At 35.5% G+C, this 20,743-nt stretch overlaps 1 protein-coding gene across 4 annotated transcripts in view; it reads left to right on the top strand.

Annotated features, from left to right (window-relative positions):
* The window catches only part of LOC100378265 (dystrophin-like), a 322,146-nt gene that overhangs the window by 113,603 nt on the left and 187,800 nt on the right, over window positions 1-20,743 (top strand). For all 4 annotated transcript variants that reach the window (XM_085505169.1, XM_085505170.1, XM_085505172.1 and 1 more), the window contains 3 exons: window positions 2,988-3,078; window positions 14,632-14,870; window positions 19,993-20,175. In XM_085505169.1, coding sequence (XP_085361295.1) covers window positions 2,988-3,078; window positions 14,632-14,870; window positions 19,993-20,175 — 513 coding nt within the window. The remainder of the gene's footprint in view (window positions 1-2,987; window positions 3,079-14,631; window positions 14,871-19,992; window positions 20,176-20,743) is intronic.

Here is a 20,743-nt window from a genome sequence, read left to right as displayed (position 1 = left end):
TAATACAGTAGTCACACAATGAGGCAGTTCATATTTGTCTCAGTGAATCATTAATTTTTGACAGACACCTGTACAAAATACTTGGACTAAAGCCAGCTAAAATTTTCTGTTATCTTGCATGTTTTATGAATCTATTCACATCTAAATGCAACACTTTTTTTTTGCAATGAGACATTTGTTTTTATTCTAAATATCTTAATTACTTTCAATAAAGCTGGAAATTATGTTCCTTAAAATAATTAAACAAATAAGGCACCAATGTTTTTGTAAGATATTTACATCTTTTAAGGACATTCGGTAGACTGATTCCCCACTGTTGGTTCAACCCCAAAACTTGTTTGTATTCAAAATTAATTATGACAATGCATATTTATATTGAAACAAACTATGATAAAGGGAATTATATTATATAACAAAGGGCAAGGTCACCAGAGTTCAACTATGTTTTACTTTGAGAAGTGCTATCAACCAAAGCATAAATATGTGTTTCTCTGTACATAAAAGTTCAATTTCACACGATTTGTTAATATTAATGTATGATAATAAAAACTTGATCTGTACATGTAGTACATGGGAAGTAAAGTTGTTGACACAGGTAATGTACACCAAGGATCATTGCAGTTTCTCAGTTCCTCATCTGGTGCTAGTACTTGTATGACAAACAGTATCATTGCCCTGTTACTGTCTAAAATATCAGAAGTTTTTTGCTGGAATAGTTCTGTGATTGACAGTGTCCTTGTATTAGGAATACAGTTGTACAAGGAAGTTTATCCAAACAGACACTGACGCTTCAACATATTTGCAGATATGATTTGCATACTTGCATGTCATTTTACCTGTTGTACTTGTTTGTTGCTCTCTGGTGTTCTTCCTGAGACCAGCATGGAGAGTGCTATAAACTTGAAAATGCCATAGAAATCATGTTTGCCAATTTATGTCCATGCCAGAAACTGGACAAATTATATGTTGCAACTTTCAAATGACAACAAGTGAAGGCGGTGTCATTCATGACCTGTTTGATTAAATAAATTTTTACGGCTTGGAGGCCATTTTTTCTTTAAAATCTAAAAAAAAACAAGCTTTTTCTCAGATATGTGTCATCCAGTTTTGTTCAAAGTTGGTACAGGGACTGGTAATAATTATTTACAAGTGCACATCACATTATATGTTTAACAAGTTATAAATTGTCTCAGAAAAGCCAAATGAATATTTTTTTTTACCCCACCCCCTAAAATTGTAACACATCAATTCTGAACAATTAATAACGGAATTTTAATACAGTTCACAATGAATTAATTCACTCTGACACAAACCCAGTTCAATATAAGTTTTTAAATTTTTTTCTGAGCGGGGGCTATGACATGACATGACATGTCATGTCTTGTTGTGCTAAAAAATGGTCAAATATCAAGCATTTCTGGCATTTATGGATGGATTTCGTTCAAACTTGGAGCATACATTAGACATTACGGGTTCCTGATGCACATTATATTTTCCCGATCAGATTCAAAATGGCTGTCTGGTGGCCATTTTGTTTTAATGAATGGGTTTTCAGACCTATATGTCTTACTTGTTTTGACTGATTATGTTCAAATTTTTAATATTGATTATACATCATGTCATAGATAGACAGATATATTAGTTTGACGATCCTTTTCAAAGTGGCCAAATGGTGGCTATTTTTGTGCTAAAAAAATTCTCAAATATCAAGCATTTCTTGCATTTATGGATGGATTTTGTTCAAACTTATAACATACATTAGACATTACAGGTTCCTAATGCATGTCATTTTATTTTTTAGATTGGATTCAAATTGGCTGTCTGGCGGCCATTTTGTTTTAATGATTGGGCTTCTATAGCCAGATCTCTTAAATGCTTTGACTGATTATATTCAAATGTTATATATTCGTTATACATCATGTTATATATATATACATGTATTCATAATGGCTGATTTTGAATGCTGTTCCAGAGCAATATCTCTCAATATGGACAAGTACTTGTTTGACAATCAGATACAAATGTCAATCATTTTAATGCTAAAAAATCATATTCCTGACATGGTTATATTCCAGCTATATTACTATAAACAAAACTATATATTTTAAATTTGATAACTAACGGGGACTGTGCCATGCATGGCTTGTTTCCTTTTGTTTCAACCCAAATTAATCCTGCGATTGTTTACACAAGTAACGAGTTAGCTGAGTATGATACAACCCCGCCATTTTTTTAATGTGACAAAATATATGCGCAATATGAAACAACAGTTATCACACATGCGCACTGGGTTTGTTTAGGTGTGAAAGGTTAAAATACGTATATTTCACAACCGGAAATTTAACAGATGAACGTTTGACTTCACAAATTTCTTATGTTTTAATTATTAGCAACTGTAACTAGAACAAAATTTTCAGAGGCTTCAACAACAATTCCTAAGGACTCCGAAAAAATATTATCACAGAGAAAGTATCCAGGCATGCTCTTCTTTCGATACTATCTTTGCTATTGGTGTTCGCCGATGTCCGGTGGTCAAAAATTTCGACAGTTTTGGGCTCCAAACCCACGCATTGACAATGATACCATTGAATAATGCAATCGTCACAAGCAATCATTGATTAAGTTTTATTATCATTACAAATACAAAATTCATGATATTTCATCAGTTCTTCTTCAATCAATGTTATATTCAAACTAGACGCCATTTTCAATATTGTATATGCAGGTTCGACTATCGCTTCCGAACATGCTCCGAATATGCTCCGAATATTACCGAATGCTTGAGATTGGCGTAACCCATTGTACGAAGGTGCTAAAAACTAACAAGAACATTGTTTGTGAACAAACACTGACAAACTATCATAGGGTAAAGCTAAAACAATAGCGTCATGGCTCCTTCCATTAGTACCTTCCATGGTAGCAGTCACATGTACAGTAGCAGTCACATGTGCCCTAACCCTTTTCAAATTTGTATTCTACATTCTAAGGACCTACAAGAAGAATTGGTGCAAGTTCAAGTGCAAGTGAACTCTCTTACCCACATGGTGGTTGTAGTTGATGAAAATAGTCCAGAGAATGGTAGGTTAAGTTGATTAGCAATCTGATCATTGTTATCACCTCTGAAAAGAGGTTCTTATGGATTGTCATCTATCTGTTCATCTCCAATTTTATGTCAGACATTCAAACTTCACACATACCCCAGTACATTTTGCGATAAATCTGCACATCCATTTTTTGATCTGATTAAAGATGGCTGAATGGCAACCATTTTTCTGCTTTAAATTGCTCAAAATTAATTTTAATATGCCATTACAGAACTGGGTTATGTATAAAACCCAATATATACATAAGACATTATAGACCATACATACACATTATTGTCAGATCTGATGGCTGACTTGTGATCATCTATCAGGTCACTCAACAACTGCAACATCATAAGCTTACGGTATTGCATATGCTTAATTTGCAAAGCATTTTATGAATCATAATTATTATGTTTAAGGACCTTTATACTTGTAATTTGTACTATGCTGTTTAGATTTGTTTTCTTGCTATAAAAGTGATATCATTCATTGTCACATGTGTAATACATGTATCTCTATAGTGAAAAATACCATGAAATACAGGTTTTCACTCGCATACACACCAGAATTACTCACTTTAACTATCATGAGATACAGGTTTTTACTCGCATACACACCAGAATTACTCAGTTTAACTACCATGAGATACAGGTTTTCACTCGCATACACACCAGAATTACTCACTTTAACTACCATGAGATACAGGTTTTCACTCACATACACACCAGAATTACTCACTTTAACTACCATGAGGTACAGGTTTTCACTCGCATACACACCAGAATTACTCACTTTAACTACCATGAGATACAGGTTTTCACTAACATACACACCAGAATTACTCACTTTAACTACCATAAGATACAGGTTTTTACTCGCATACACACCAGAATTACTCACTTTAACTACCATGAGATACAGGTTTTCACTAACATACACACCAGAATTACTCACTTTAACTATCATGAGATACAGGTTTTCACTCGCATACACACCAGAATTACTCACTTTAACTACCATGAGATACAGGTTTTCACTCACATATACACCAGAATTACTCACTTTAACTATCATGACATACAAGTTTTTACTCGCATACACACCAGAATTACTCACTTTAACTACCATGAGATACAGGTTTTCACTCGCATACACACCAGAATTACTCACTTTAACTACCATGAGTTACAAGTTTTCACTAACATACACACCAGAATTACTCACTTTAACTATCATGAGATACAGGTTCTCACTCGCATACACACCAGAATTACTCACTTTAACTATCATGAGATACAAGTTTTTACTCGCATACACACCAGAATTACTCACTTTAACTATCATGAGATACAAGTTTTTACTCGCATACACACCAGAATTACTCACTTTAACTATCATGAGATACAGGTTTTTACTTGCCTACACATCAGAATTACTCACTTTAACTACCATGAGATACAGGTTTTTACTCGCATACACACCAGAATTACTCATTTTAACTATCATGAGATACAGGTTTTCGCTAACATACACACCAGAATTACTCACTTTAACTACCATGAGATACAGGTTTTCACTCGCATACACACCAGAATTACTCACTTTAACTACCATGAGATACAGGTTTTCACTCGCATACACACCAGAATTACTCACTTTAACTACCATGAGATACAGGTTTTTACTCACATACACACCAGAATTACTCACTTTAACTATCATGACATACAAGTTTTTACTCGCATACACACCAGAATTACTCACTTTAACTACCATGAAATACAGGTTTTCACCCGAATACACACCAGAATTACTCATTTTAACTACCATGAGATACAGGTTTTTACTCGCATACACACCAGAATTACTCACTTTAACTGCCATGAAATACAGGTTTTCACCCGAATACACACCAGAATTACTCATTTTAACTACCATGAGATACAGGTTTTTACTCGCATACACACCAGAATTACTCACTTTAACTATCATGAGATACAGGTTCTCACTCGCATACACACCAGAATTACTCACTTTAACTATCATGAGATACAAGTTTTTACTCGCATACACACCAGAATTACTCACTTTAACTATCATGAGATACAAGTTTTTACTCGCATACACACCAGAATTACTCACTTTAACTACCATGAGATACAGGTTTTCACTCACATACACACCAGAATTACTCACTTTAACTACCATGAGATATAGGTTTTCACTCACATACACACCAGAATTACTCACTTTAACTACCATGAGATACAGGTTTTTACTCACATACACATCAGAATTACTCACTTTAACTATCATGAGATACAAGTTTTTACTCGCATACACACCAGAATTACTCACTTTAACTATCATGAGATACAAGTTTTTACTCGCATACACACCAGAATTACTCACTTTAACTACCATGAGATACAGGTTTTCACTCACATACACACCAGAATTACTCACTTTAACTACCATGAGATATAGGTTTTCACTCACATACACACCAGAATTACTCACTTTAACTACAATGAGATACAGGTTTTCACTAACATACACACCAGAATTACTCACTTTAACTATCATGAGATACAGGTTTTCACTAACATACACACCAGAATTACTCACTTTAACTACCATGAGATACAGGTTTTCACTCGCATACACACCAGAATTACTCACTTTAACTACCATGAGATACAGGTTTTCACTCGCATACACACCAGAATTACTCACTTTAACTATCATGAGATACAGGTTTTCACTAACATACACACCAGAATTACTCACTTTAACTATCATGAGATACAGGTTTTCACTCACATACACACCAGAATTACTCACTTTAACTATCATGCGATACAGGTTTTCACTAACATACACACCAGAATTACTCACTTTAACTATCATGAGATACAGGTTTTCACTAACATACACACCAGAATTACTCACTTTAACTACCATGAAATACAGGTTTTCACCCGAATACACACCAGAATTACTCATTTTAACTACCATGAGATACAGGTTTTTACTCGCATACACACCAGAATTACTCACTTTAACTATCATGAGATACAGGTTCTCACTCGCATACACACCAGAATTACTCACTTTAACTATCATGAGATACAAGTTTTTACTCGCATACACACCAGAATTACTCACTTTAACTATCATGAGATACAGGTTTTCGCTAACATACACACCAGAATTACTCACTTTAACTACCATGAGATACAGGTTTTCACTCGCATACACACCAGAATTACTCACTTTAACTACCATGAGATACAGGTTTTCACTCGCATACACACCAGAATTACTCACTTTAACTACCATGAGATACAGGTTTTTACTCACATACACACCAGAATTACTCACTTTAACTATCATGACATACAAGTTTTTACTCGCATACACACCAGAATTACTCACTTTAACTACCATGAAATACAGGTTTTCACCCGAATACACACCAGAATTACTCATTTTAACTACCATGAGATACAGGTTTTTACTCGCATACACACCAGAATTACTCACTTTAACTATCATGAGATACAGGTTCTCACTCGCATACACACCAGAATTACTCACTTTAACTATCATGAGATACAAGTTTTTACTCGCATACACACCAGAATTACTCACTTTAACTATCATGAGATACAAGTTTTTACTCGCATACACACCAGAATTACTCACTTTAACTACCATGAGATACAGGTTTTCACTCACATACACACCAGAATTACTCACTTTAACTACCATGAGATATAGGTTTTCACTCACATACACACCAGAATTACTCACTTTAACTACCATGACATACAGGTTTTCACTCACATACACACCAGAATTACTCACTTTAACTACCATGAGATACAGGTTTTTACTCGCATACACACCAGAATTACTCACTTTAACTACCATGAGATACAGGTTTTTACTCACATACACATCAGAATTACTCACTTTAACTATCATGAGATACAAGTTTTTACTCGCATACACACCAGAATTACTCACTTTAACTATCATGAGATACAAGTTTTTACTCGCATACACACCAGAATTACTCACTTTAACTACCATGAGATACAGGTTTTCACTCACATACACACCAGAATTACTCACTTTAACTACCATGAGATATAGGTTTTCACTCACATACACACCAGAATTACTCACTTTAACTACAATGAGATACAGGTTTTCACTAACATACACACCAGAATTACTCACTTTAACTATCATGAGATACAGGTTTTCACTAACATACACACCAGAATTACTCACTTTAACTACCATGAGATACAGGTTTTCACTCGCATACACACCAGAATAACTCACTTTAACTACCATGAGATACAGGTTTTCACTCGCATACACACCAGAATTACTCACTTTAACTATCATGAGATACAGGTTTTCACTAACATACACACCAGAATTACTCACTTTAACTATCATGAGATACAGGTTTTCACTCACATACACACCAGAATTACTCACTTTAACTATCATGCGATACAGGTTTTCACTAACATACACACCAGAATTACTCACTTTAACTATCATGAGATACAGGTTTTCACCCGAATACACACCAGAATTACTCATTTTAACTACCATGAGATACAGGTTTTTACTCGCATACACACCAGAATTACTCACTTTAACTACCATGAGATACAGGTTTTTACTCGCATACACACCAGAATTACTGACTTTAACTATCATGAGATACAGGTTCTCACTCGCATACACACCAGAATTACTCACTTTAACTACCATGAGATACAGGTTTTCGCTAACGTACACACCAGAATTACTCACTTTAACTATCATGAGATACAAGTTTTCACTAACATACACACCAGAATTACTCACTTTAACTACCATGAGATACAAGTTTTTACTCGCATACACACCAGAATTACTCACTTTAACTACCATGAGATACAGGTTTTTACTCGCATACACACCAGAATTACTCACTTTAACTATCATGAGATACAGGTTCTCACTCGCATACACACCAGAATTACTCACTTTAACTACCATGAGATACAGGTTTTTACTCGCATACACACCAGAATTACTCACTTTAACTACCATGAGATACAGGTTTTTACTCGCATACACACCAGAATTACTCACTTTAACTATCATGAGATACAGGTTCTCACTCGCATACACACCAGAATTACTCACTTTAACTACCATGAGATACAGGTTTTCGCTAACGTACACACCAGAATTACTCACTTTAACTACCATGAGATACAGGTTTTCACTCGCATACACACCAGAATTACTCACTTTAACTATCATGAGATACAGGTTTTCACTAACATACACACCAGAATTACTCACTTTAACTACCATGAGATACAAGTTTTTACTCGCTTACACACCAGAATTACTCACTTTAACTATCATGAGATACAGGTTTTCACTAACATACACACCAGAATTACTCACTTTAACTATCATGAGATACAGGTTTTCACTAACATACACACCAGAATTACTCACTTTAACTATCATGAGATACAGGTTTTCACTAACATACACACCAGAATTACTCACTTTATCTATCATGAGATACAGGTTTTCACTCACATACACACCAGAATTACTCACTTTAACTATCATGAGATACAGGTTTTCACTAACATACACACCAGAATTACTCACTTTAACTATCATGAGATACAGGTTTTCACTAACATACACACCAGAATTACTCACTTTAACTATCATGAGATACAGGTTTTCACTAACATACACACCAGAATTACTCACTTTAACTACCATGAGATACAGGTTTTTACTCACATACACACCAGAATTACTCACTTTAACTATCATGACATACAAGTTTTTACTCGCATACACACCAGAATTACTCACTTTAACTACCATGAAATACAGGTTTTCACCCGAATACACACCAGAATTACTCATTTTAACTACCATGAGATACAGGTTTTTACTCGCATACACACCAGAATTACTCACTTTAACTGCCATGAAATACAGGTTTTCACCCGAATACACACCAGAATTACTCATTTTAACTACCATGAGATACAGGTTTTTACTCGCATACACACCAGAATTACTCACTTTAACTATCATGAGATACAGGTTCTCACTCGCATACACACCAGAATTACTCACTTTAACTATCATGAGATACAAGTTTTTACTCGCATACACACCAGAATTACTCACTTTAACTATCATGAGATACAAGTTTTTACTCGCATACACACCAGAATTACTCACTTTAACTACCATGAGATACAGGTTTTCACTCACATACACACCAGAATTACTCACTTTAACTACCATGAGATATAGGTTTTCACTCACATACACACCAGAATTACTCACTTTAACTACCATGAGATACAGGTTTTTACTCACATACACATCAGAATTACTCACTTTAACTATCATGAGATACAAGTTTTTACTCGCATACACACCAGAATTACTCACTTTAACTATCATGAGATACAAGTTTTTACTCGCATACACACCAGAATTACTCACTTTAACTACCATGAGATACAGGTTTTCACTCACATACACACCAGAATTACTCACTTTAACTACCATGAGATATAGGTTTTCACTCACATACACACCAGAATTACTCACTTTAACTACAATGAGATACAGGTTTTCACTAACATACACACCAGAATTACTCACTTTAACTATCATGAGATACAGGTTTTCACTAACATACACACCAGAATTACTCACTTTAACTACCATGAGATACAGGTTTTCACTCGCATACACACCAGAATTACTCACTTTAACTACCATGAGATACAGGTTTTCACTCGCATACACACCAGAATTACTCACTTTAACTATCATGAGATACAGGTTTTCACTAACATACACACCAGAATTACTCACTTTAACTATCATGAGATACAGGTTTTCACTCACATACACACCAGAATTACTCACTTTAACTATCATGCGATACAGGTTTTCACTAACATACACACCAGAATTACTCACTTTAACTATCATGAGATACAGGTTTTCACTAACATACACACCAGAATTACTCACTTTAACTACCATGAAATACAGGTTTTCACCCGAATACACACCAGAATTACTCATTTTAACTACCATGAGATACAGGTTTTTACTCGCATACACACCAGAATTACTCACTTTAACTATCATGAGATACAGGTTCTCACTCGCATACACACCAGAATTACTCACTTTAACTATCATGAGATACAAGTTTTTACTCGCATACACACCAGAATTACTCACTTTAACTATCATGAGATACAGGTTTTCGCTAACATACACACCAGAATTACTCACTTTAACTACCATGAGATACAGGTTTTCACTCGCATACACACCAGAATTACTCACTTTAACTACCATGAGATACAGGTTTTCACTCGCATACACACCAGAATTACTCACTTTAACTACCATGAGATACAGGTTTTTACTCACATACACACCAGAATTACTCACTTTAACTATCATGACATACAAGTTTTTACTCGCATACACACCAGAATTACTCACTTTAACTACCATGAAATACAGGTTTTCACCCGAATACACACCAGAATTACTCATTTTAACTACCATGAGATACAGGTTTTTACTCGCATACACACCAGAATTACTCACTTTAACTATCATGAGATACAGGTTCTCACTCGCATACACACCAGAATTACTCACTTTAACTATCATGAGATACAAGTTTTTACTCGCATACACACCAGAATTACTCACTTTAACTATCATGAGATACAAGTTTTTACTCGCATACACACCAGAATTACTCACTTTAACTACCATGAGATACAGGTTTTCACTCACATACACACCAGAATTACTCACTTTAACTACCATGAGATATAGGTTTTCACTCACATACACACCAGAATTACTCACTTTAACTACCATGACATACAGGTTTTCACTCACATACACACCAGAATTACTCACTTTAACTACCATGAGATACAGGTTTTTACTCGCATACACACCAGAATTACTCACTTTAACTACCATGAGATACAGGTTTTTACTCACATACACATCAGAATTACTCACTTTAACTATCATGAGATACAAGTTTTTACTCGCATACACACCAGAATTACTCACTTTAACTATCATGAGATACAAGTTTTTACTCGCATACACACCAGAATTACTCACTTTAACTACCATGAGATACAGGTTTTCACTCACATACACACCAGAATTACTCACTTTAACTACCATGAGATATAGGTTTTCACTCACATACACACCAGAATTACTCACTTTAACTACAATGAGATACAGGTTTTCACTAACATACACACCAGAATTACTCACTTTAACTATCATGAGATACAGGTTTTCACTAACATACACACCAGAATTACTCACTTTAACTACCATGAGATACAGGTTTTCACTCGCATACACACCAGAATTACTCACTTTAACTACCATGAGATACAGGTTTTCACTCGCATACACACCAGAATTACTCACTTTAACTATCATGAGATACAGGTTTTCACTAACATACACACCAGAATTACTCACTTTAACTATCATGAGATACAGGTTTTCACTCACATACACACCAGAATTACTCACTTTAACTATCATGCGATACAGGTTTTCACTAACATACACACCAGAATTACTCACTTTAACTATCATGAGATACAGGTTTTCACCCGAATACACACCAGAATTACTCATTTTAACTACCATGAGATACAGGTTTTTACTCGCATACACACCAGAATTACTCACTTTAACTACCATGAGATACAGGTTTTTACTCGCATACACACCAGAATTACTGACTTTAACTATCATGAGATACAGGTTCTCACTCGCATACACACCAGAATTACTCACTTTAACTACCATGAGATACAGGTTTTCGCTAACGTACACACCAGAATTACTCACTTTAACTATCATGAGATACAAGTTTTCACTAACATACACACCAGAATTACTCACTTTAACTACCATGAGATACAAGTTTTTACTCGCATACACACCAGAATTACTCACTTTAACTACCATGAGATACAGGTTTTTACTCGCATACACACCAGAATTACTCACTTTAACTATCATGAGATACAGGTTCTCACTCGCATACACACCAGAATTACTCACTTTAACTACCATGAGATACAGGTTTTTACTCGCATACACACCAGAATTACTCACTTTAACTACCATGAGATACAGGTTTTTACTCGCATACACACCAGAATTACTCACTTTAACTATCATGAGATACAGGTTCTCACTCGCATACACACCAGAATTACTCACTTTAACTACCATGAGATACAGGTTTTCGCTAACGTACACACCAGAATTACTCACTTTAACTACCATGAGATACAGGTTTTCACTCGCATACACACCAGAATTACTCACTTTAACTATCATGAGATACAGGTTTTCACTAACATACACACCAGAATTACTCACTTTAACTACCATGAGATACAAGTTTTTACTCGCTTACACACCAGAATTACTCACTTTAACTATCATGAGATACAGGTTTTCACTAACATACACACCAGAATTACTCACTTTAACTATCATGAGATACAGGTTTTCACTAACATACACACCAGAATTACTCACTTTAACTATCATGAGATACAGGTTTTCACTAACATACACACCAGAATTACTCACTTTATCTATCATGAGATACAGGTTTTCACTCACATACACACCAGAATTACTCACTTTAACTATCATGAGATACAGGTTTTCACTAACATACACACCAGAATTACTCACTTTAACTATCATGAGATACAGGTTTTCACTAACATACACACCAGAATTACTCACTTTAACTATCATGAGATACAGGTTTTCACTAACATACACACCAGAATTACTCACTTTAACTATCATGAGATACAAGTTTTCACTCACATACACACCAGAATTACTCACTTTAACTATCATGAGATACAAGTTTTCACTCACATACACACCAGAATTACTCACTTTAACTATCATAAGATACAGGTTTTCACTCACATACACACCAGAATTACTCACTTTAACTACCATGAGATACAGGTTTTCACTCACATACACACCAGAATTACTCACTTTAACTACCATGAGATATAGGTTTTCACTAACATACACACCAGAATTACTCACTTTAACTACCATGAGATACAGGTTTTCACTCACATACACACCAGAATTACTCACTTTAACTACCATGAGATACAGGTTTTCACTCGCATACACACCAGAATTACTCACTTTAACTACCATGAGATATAGGTTTTCACTAACATACACACCAGAATTACTCACTTTAACTACCATGAGATACAGGTTTTCACTCACATACACACCAGAATTACTCACTTTAACTACCATGAGATACAGGTTTTCACTCGCATACACACCAGAATTACTCACTTTAACTACCATGAGATATAGGTTTTCACTAACATACACACCAGAATTACTCACTTTAACTACCATGAGATACAGGTTTTCACTCACATACACACCAGAATTACTCACTTTAACTACCATGAGATACAGGTTTTCACTCACATACACACCAGAATTACTCACTTTAACTACCATGAGATATAGGTTTTCACTAACATACACACCAGAATTACTCACTTTAACTACCATGAGATACAGGTTTTCACTCACATACACACCAGAATTACTCACTTTAACTACCATGAGATACAGGTTTTCACTCGCATACACACCAGAATTACTCACTTTAACTACCATGAGATATAGGTTTTCACTCACATACACACCAGAATTACTCACTTTAACTACCATGAGATACAGGTTTTCACTCACATACACACCAGAATTACTCACTTTAACTACCATGAGATACAGGTTTTCACTCGCATACACACCAGAATTACTCACTTTAACTACCATGAGATATAGGTTTTCACTCACATACACACCAGAATTACTCACTTTAACTACCATGAGATACAGGTTTTCACTCACATACACACCAGAATTACTCACTTTAACTACCATGAGATATAGGTTTTCACTCACATACACACCAGAATTACTCACTTTAACTACCATGAGGTACAGGTTTTCACTCGCATACACACCAGAATTACTCACTTTAACTATCATGAGATACAGGTTTTCACTCGCATACACACCAGAATTACTCACTTTAACTAATAAGATTTAAACCATCGCAATAAATTTCAATCAATTCCATAAAAAGAAAGCTAAATAAATGGTGCAACTTGGTTAACTGTATCAATGGTTTTGGTAGTATAATCTGTGTAAGACACTAAGTTGGTAACAGTTGATCTTCCTCTAATAAAACCATGTTTTCAGAACTGTGACATAAACACGGCTGTTAATTGAGGTAATATAACTACCAGATATTAAATTATTAGAACTTTATAATATGAATGTTACATTATGATGCAATATTTGACAGCAACTCAAGCACTTGAGGAACAATTGCAAAGACTTGGAGAGAGATGGACTAAAGTGTGTATGTGGACAGAACAACGATGGTCTATTTTACAAGAAGTATTAACCAAATGGCAACATTTTCGTGAGGAGACTATCAAATTTAGTGACTGGTTGCAAGAAAAGGAGAAAATTCTAAAAGAAATGAAAACAAAAGATATAAGTGATCCTCATGAAGTTGTTACAAGAGTAAAGACATTAAAGGTGAGTCTGGTATCTTTCTCACAATGTGTGTGTCTGATATCTTTCTCACAATGTGTAAGTCAAGTATCTTTCTCACAATGTGTAAGTCAAGTATCTTTCTCACAATGTGTAAGTCTGGTATCTTTTTCACAATGTGTGAGTCTGATATCTTTCTCACAATGTGTAAGTCTGGTATCTTTTTCACAATGTGTAAGTCTGGTATCTTTCTCACAATGTGTGAGTCTGATATCTTTCTAACAATGTGTAAGTCTGGTATCTTTCTAACAATGTGTAAGTCTGGTATCTTTCTAACAATGTGTAAGTCTGGTATCTTTTCACAATGTGTGAGTCTGGTATCTTTCTCACAATGTGTGAGTCTGGTATCTTTCTCACAATGTGTGAGTCTGGTATCTTTCTCACAATGTGTGAGTCTGATATCTTTCTCAATGTGTAAGTCTGGTATCTTTCTCAAAATGTGTAAGTCTGGTATCTTTCTCACAATGTGTGATTCTGGTATCTTTTTCACAATGTGTAAGTCTGGTATCTTTCTCACAATGTGTGAGTCTGGTATCTTTCTCACAATGTGTAAGTCTGGTATCTTTTTCACAATGTGTAAAGTCTGGTATCTTTCTCACAATGTGTAAGTCTGGTATCTTTCTCACAATGTGTAAGTCTGGTATCTTTTTCACAATGTGTAAGTCTGGTATCTTTCTCACAATGTGTAAGTCTGGTATCTTTTTCACAATGTGTAAGTCTGGTATCTTTCTCACAATGTGTGATTCTGGTATCTTTTTCACAATGTGTAAAGTCTGGTATCTTTCTCACAATGTGTAAGTCTGGTATCTTTCTCACAATGTGTAAGTCTGATATCTTTCTAACAATGTGTAAGTCTGGTATCTTTCTAACAATGTGTAAGTCTGGTATCTTTTCACAATGTGTGAGTCTGGTATCTTTCTCACAATGTGTGAGTCTGGTATCTTTCTCACAATGTGTGAGTCTGGTATCTTTCTCACAATGTGTAAGTCTGGTATCTTTCTCAAAATGTGTGATTCTGGTATCTTTTTCACAATGTGTAAGTCTGGTATCTTTTTCACAATGTGTAAAGTCTGATATCTTTCTCACAATGTGTGAGTCTGATATCTTTCTCACACTGTGTGAGTCTGATATCTTTTTCAAAATGTGTGAGTCTGATATCTTTCTCACAATGTGTAAGTCTGGTATCTTTCTCACAATGGGTGGTCTGATATCTTTCTCACAATGTGTGAGTCTGGTATCTTTCTCACAATGTGTAAGTCTGGTAACTTTTTCACTATGTGTGAGTCTGGTATCTTTTTCACAATGTGTAAGTCTGGTATCTTTTTCACAATGTGTAAGTCTGGTATCTTTTTCACAATGTGTAAGTCTGGTATCTTTCTCACAATGTGTAAGTCTGGTAACTTTTTCACAATGTGTAAGTCTGGTAACTTTTTCACAATGTGTAAGTCTGGTAACTTTTTCACAATGTGTGAGTCTGGTATCTTTCTCACAATGTGTAAGTCTGGTATCTTTCTAACAATGTGTAAGTCTGGTATCTTTCTAACAATGTGTAAGTCTGGTATCTTTCTCACAATGTGTAAGTCTGGTATCTTTCTCAAAATGTGTAAGTCTGGTATCTTTCTCAAAATGTGTAAGTCTGGTATCTTTCTCACAATGTGTAAGTCTGGTATCTTTCTCACAATGTGTGATTCTGGTATCTTTTTCACAATGTGTAAAGTCTGATATCTTTCTCACACTGTGAGTCTGATATCTTTTTCAAAATGTGTGAGTCTGATATATTTTTCAAAATGTGTGAGTCTGATATCTTTCTCACAATGTGTAAGTCTGGTATCTTTCTCACAATGGGTGGTCTGATATCTTTCTCACAATGCGTAAGTCTGGTATCTTTTTCACAATGTGTAAGTCTGGTATCTTTTTCACAATGTGTAAGTCTGGTATCTTTCTCACAATGTGTAAGTCTGGTAACTTTTTCACTATGTGTAAGTCGGTAACTTTTTCACAATGTGTGAGTCTGGTATCTTTTTCACAATGTGTGAGTCTGGTATCTTTTTCACAATGTGTAAGTCTGGTATCTTTTTCACAATGTGTAAGTCTGGTATCTTTCTCACAATGTGTAAGTCTGGTAACTTTTTCACAATGTGTAAGTCTGGTAACTTTTTCACAATGTGTAAGTCTGGTAACTTTTTCACAATGTGTGAGTCTGGTATCTTTCTCACAATGTGTGAGTCTGGTATCTTTTTCACAATGTGTGAGTCTGGTATCTTTCTTACAATGTGTGAGTCTGGTATCTTTCTTACAATGTGTGAGTCTGGTATCTTTTTCACAATGTGTGAGTCTGGTATCTTTTTCACAATGTGTGAGTCTGGTTTGTTTCTAACAATGTGTGAGTCTGGTATCTTTGTCACAATGTGTGAGTCTGGTATCTTTAACAATGTGTGAGTCTGGTATCTTTTCACAATGTGTACGTCTGGTATCTTTTTCACAATGTGTAAGTCTGGTATCTTTCTCACAATGTGTGAGTCTGGTATCTTTGTCACAATGTGTGAGTCTGGTATCTTTCTCACAATGTGCGAGTCTGGTAACTTTTTCACAATGTGTGAGTCTGGTATCTTTTTCACAATGTGTAAGTCTGGTATCTTTCTCACAATGTGTAAGTCTGGTATCTTTCTCACAATGTGTAAGTCTGGTATCTTTTTCACAATGTGTAAAATCTGGTATATTTCTAACAATGTGTAAGTCTGGTATCTTTCTCACAATGTGTAAGTCTGGTAACTTTTTCACAATGTGTAAGTCTGGTAACTTTTTCACAATGTGTAAGTCTGGTAACTTTTTCACAATGTGTGAGTCAGGTATCTTTCTCACAATGTGTGATTCTGGTATCTTTTTCACAATGTGTAAAGTCTGATATCTTTCTCACACTGTGTGAGTCTGATATCTTTTTCAAAATGTGTGAGTCTGATATATTTTTCAAAATGTGTGAGTCTGATATCTTTCTCACAATGTGTAAGTCTGGTATCTTTCTCACAATGGGTGGTCTGATGTCTTTCTCACAATGTGTAAGTCTGGTATCTTTTTCACAATGTGTAAGTCTGGTATCGTTTTCACAATATGTAAGTCTGGTATCTTTCTCACAATGTGTAAGTCTGGTAACTTTTTCACTATGTGTAAGTCGGTAACTTTTTCACAATGTGTGAGTCTGGTATCTTTTTTACAATGTGTAAGTCTGGTATCTTTTTCACAATGTGTAAGTCTGGTATCTTTCTCACAATGTGTAAGTCTGGTAACTTTTTCACAATGTGTAAGTCTGGTAACTTTTTCACAATGTGTAAGTCTGGTAACTTTTTCACAATGTGTGAGTCTGGTATCTTTCTCACAATGTGTGAGTCTGGTATCTTTTTCACAATGTGTGAGTCTGGTATCTTTCTTACAATGTGTGAGTCTGGTATCTTTCTTACAATGTGTGAGTCTGGTATCTTTTTCACAATGTGTGAGTCTGGTATCTTTTTCACAATGTGTGAGTCTGGTTTGTTTCTAACAATGTGTGAGTCTGGTATCTTTGTCACAATGTGTGAGTCTGGTATCTTTAACAATGTGTGAGTCTGGTATCTTTTCACAATGTGTACGTCTGGTATCTTTTTCACAATGTGTAAGTCTGGTATCTTTCTCACAATGTGTGAGTCTGGTATCTTTGTCACAATGTGTGAGTCTGGTATCTTTCTCACAATGTGCGAGTCTGGTATCTTTTTCACAATGTGTAAGTCTGGTAACTTTTTCACAATGTGTGAGTCTGGTATCTTTTTCACAATGTGTAAGTCTGGTATCTTTCTCACAATGTGTAAGTCTGGTATCTTTTTCACAATGTGTAAAATCTGGTATATTTCTAACAATGTGTGAGTCTGGTATCTTTTTCACAATGTGTAAGTCTGGTAACTTTTTCACAATGTGTGAGTCTGGTAACTTTTTCACAATGTGTGAGTCTGGTATCTTTTTCACAATGTGTAAGTCTGGTATCTTTCTCACAATGTGTAAGTCTGGTATCTTTCTCACAATGTGTGAGTCTGGTATGTTTTTCACAATGTGTGAGTCTGGTATGTTTCTAACAATGTGTGAGTCTGGTATCTTTAACAATGTGTGAGTCTGGTATCTTTTCACAATGTGTAAGTCTGGTATCTTTTTCACAATGTGTAAGTCTAGTATCTTTCTCACAATGTGTGAGTCTGGTATCTTTTTCACAATGTGTGAGTCTAGTATGTTTCTAACAATGTGCGAGTCTGGTATCTTTAACAATGTGTGAGTCTGGTATCTTTTCACAATGTGTAAGTCTGGTATCTTTTTCACAATGTGTAAGTCTAGTATCTTTCTCACAATGTGTGAGTCTGGTATCTTTTTCACAATGTGTGAGTCTAGTATCTTTCTCACAATGTGTGAGTCTGGTATCTGTTTCACAATGTGTGAGTCTGGTATCTGTTTCACAATGTGTGAGTCTGGTATATTTTTCACAATGTGTGAGTCTAGTATCTTTCTCACAATGTGTGAGTCTGGTATCTGTTTCACAATGTGTGAGTCTGGTATCTTTGTCACAATGTGTGAGTCTGGAATCTTTCTCACAATGTGCGAGTCTGGTATCTTTCTTAAAATGTGTGAGTCTGGTATCTTTCTTACAATGTGTGAGTCTGGTATCTTTCTTACAATGTGTGAGTCTGGTATCTTTCTTACAATGTGTGAGTCTGGTATCTTTCTTACAATGTGTGAGTCTGGTATCTTTCTTACAATGTGTGAGTCTGGTATCTTTTTCACAATGTGTGAGTCTGGTATCTTTTTCACAATGTGTGAGTCTGGTATCTTTTTCACAATGTGTGAGTCTTGTTTGTTTCTAACAATGTGTGAGTCTGGTATCTTTGTCACAATGTGTGAGTCTGGTATCTTTTTCAAAATGTGTGAGTCTGGTATCTTTGTCACAATGTGTGAGTCTGGTATCTTTCTCACAATGTGCCAGTCTGGTATCATTCTCACAGTGTGTAAGTCTTTTCAAAATAACCACTCAGTCTAGCTATAGCTATGTCAATTATGGTACTCATTTTATTTTCTCGCATATTTATTGCAATAGATGTTAGAACAAGATCTGGAGAGACAGCACAGTAAATTTGCTAGTCTGAATCGCAGTGCTCAAGAAGTAGTAAATTATCTTGAAAGAAATAACGCGGCTGCTGAAGACATTCAAGTACAATTAGAGCAGTTTATAAAGAGGTGGGATTTTATTGTACAGGAAATGGAAGAACAAAGCAAACAGGTCAGTAAACATAACAGTGATATGTGAACATGCATGTATGTATGGGGGTCTAAAAACTAACTCTGCGACGCGATTGTGCGACTCGCCGAATGTCGATTATTGCACTCTGCGACAGGATCGCAGTGTCACTCTGCGAAGAGCACGATTCCTATTGGTTGATTGGTCGAACAGCGCGAATCCCAATGGTCGATGTCCACCCAATTTTACTTATAAAAAAATTAAGTAAAATGGTAAAAAAGTGTGTAAACACTATGTACCGGCGACATGCCGCACTGTTCGGTAATCGGCAAGCACGTGGAAGACAAATTGTGGGACCAAACAAATGACACGATTACGGTTATTAGACACATCACACCGCTGGCTAGAAAAATTAAATAGTGTAACGTGCATGTTGGTTTTGACTGCCTATTTAATACAGTGTTACATTATCGCCATCTTGGAGTTGTAAGGCTTCGTCCCGACGACTATGCTTATTAGCATAGGCGGCAGCTTCAAAGCGAGTGGAACGCAAAGTATTTTTCATGCGTTCTGCAACAAATGTTGTACGTCTTCTTTGACTTTGTTGAGT

This window comes from Saccoglossus kowalevskii, chromosome 11, assembly GCF_978046115.1.
Source record: "Saccoglossus kowalevskii chromosome 11, keSacKowa6.1, whole genome shotgun sequence".
NCBI classification, from domain to species: Eukaryota; Metazoa; Hemichordata; class Enteropneusta; family Harrimaniidae; genus Saccoglossus; species Saccoglossus kowalevskii.
Note: the sequence above shows the minus strand (reverse complement) of the source record. Positions and strands in the feature narration are given on the sequence as shown.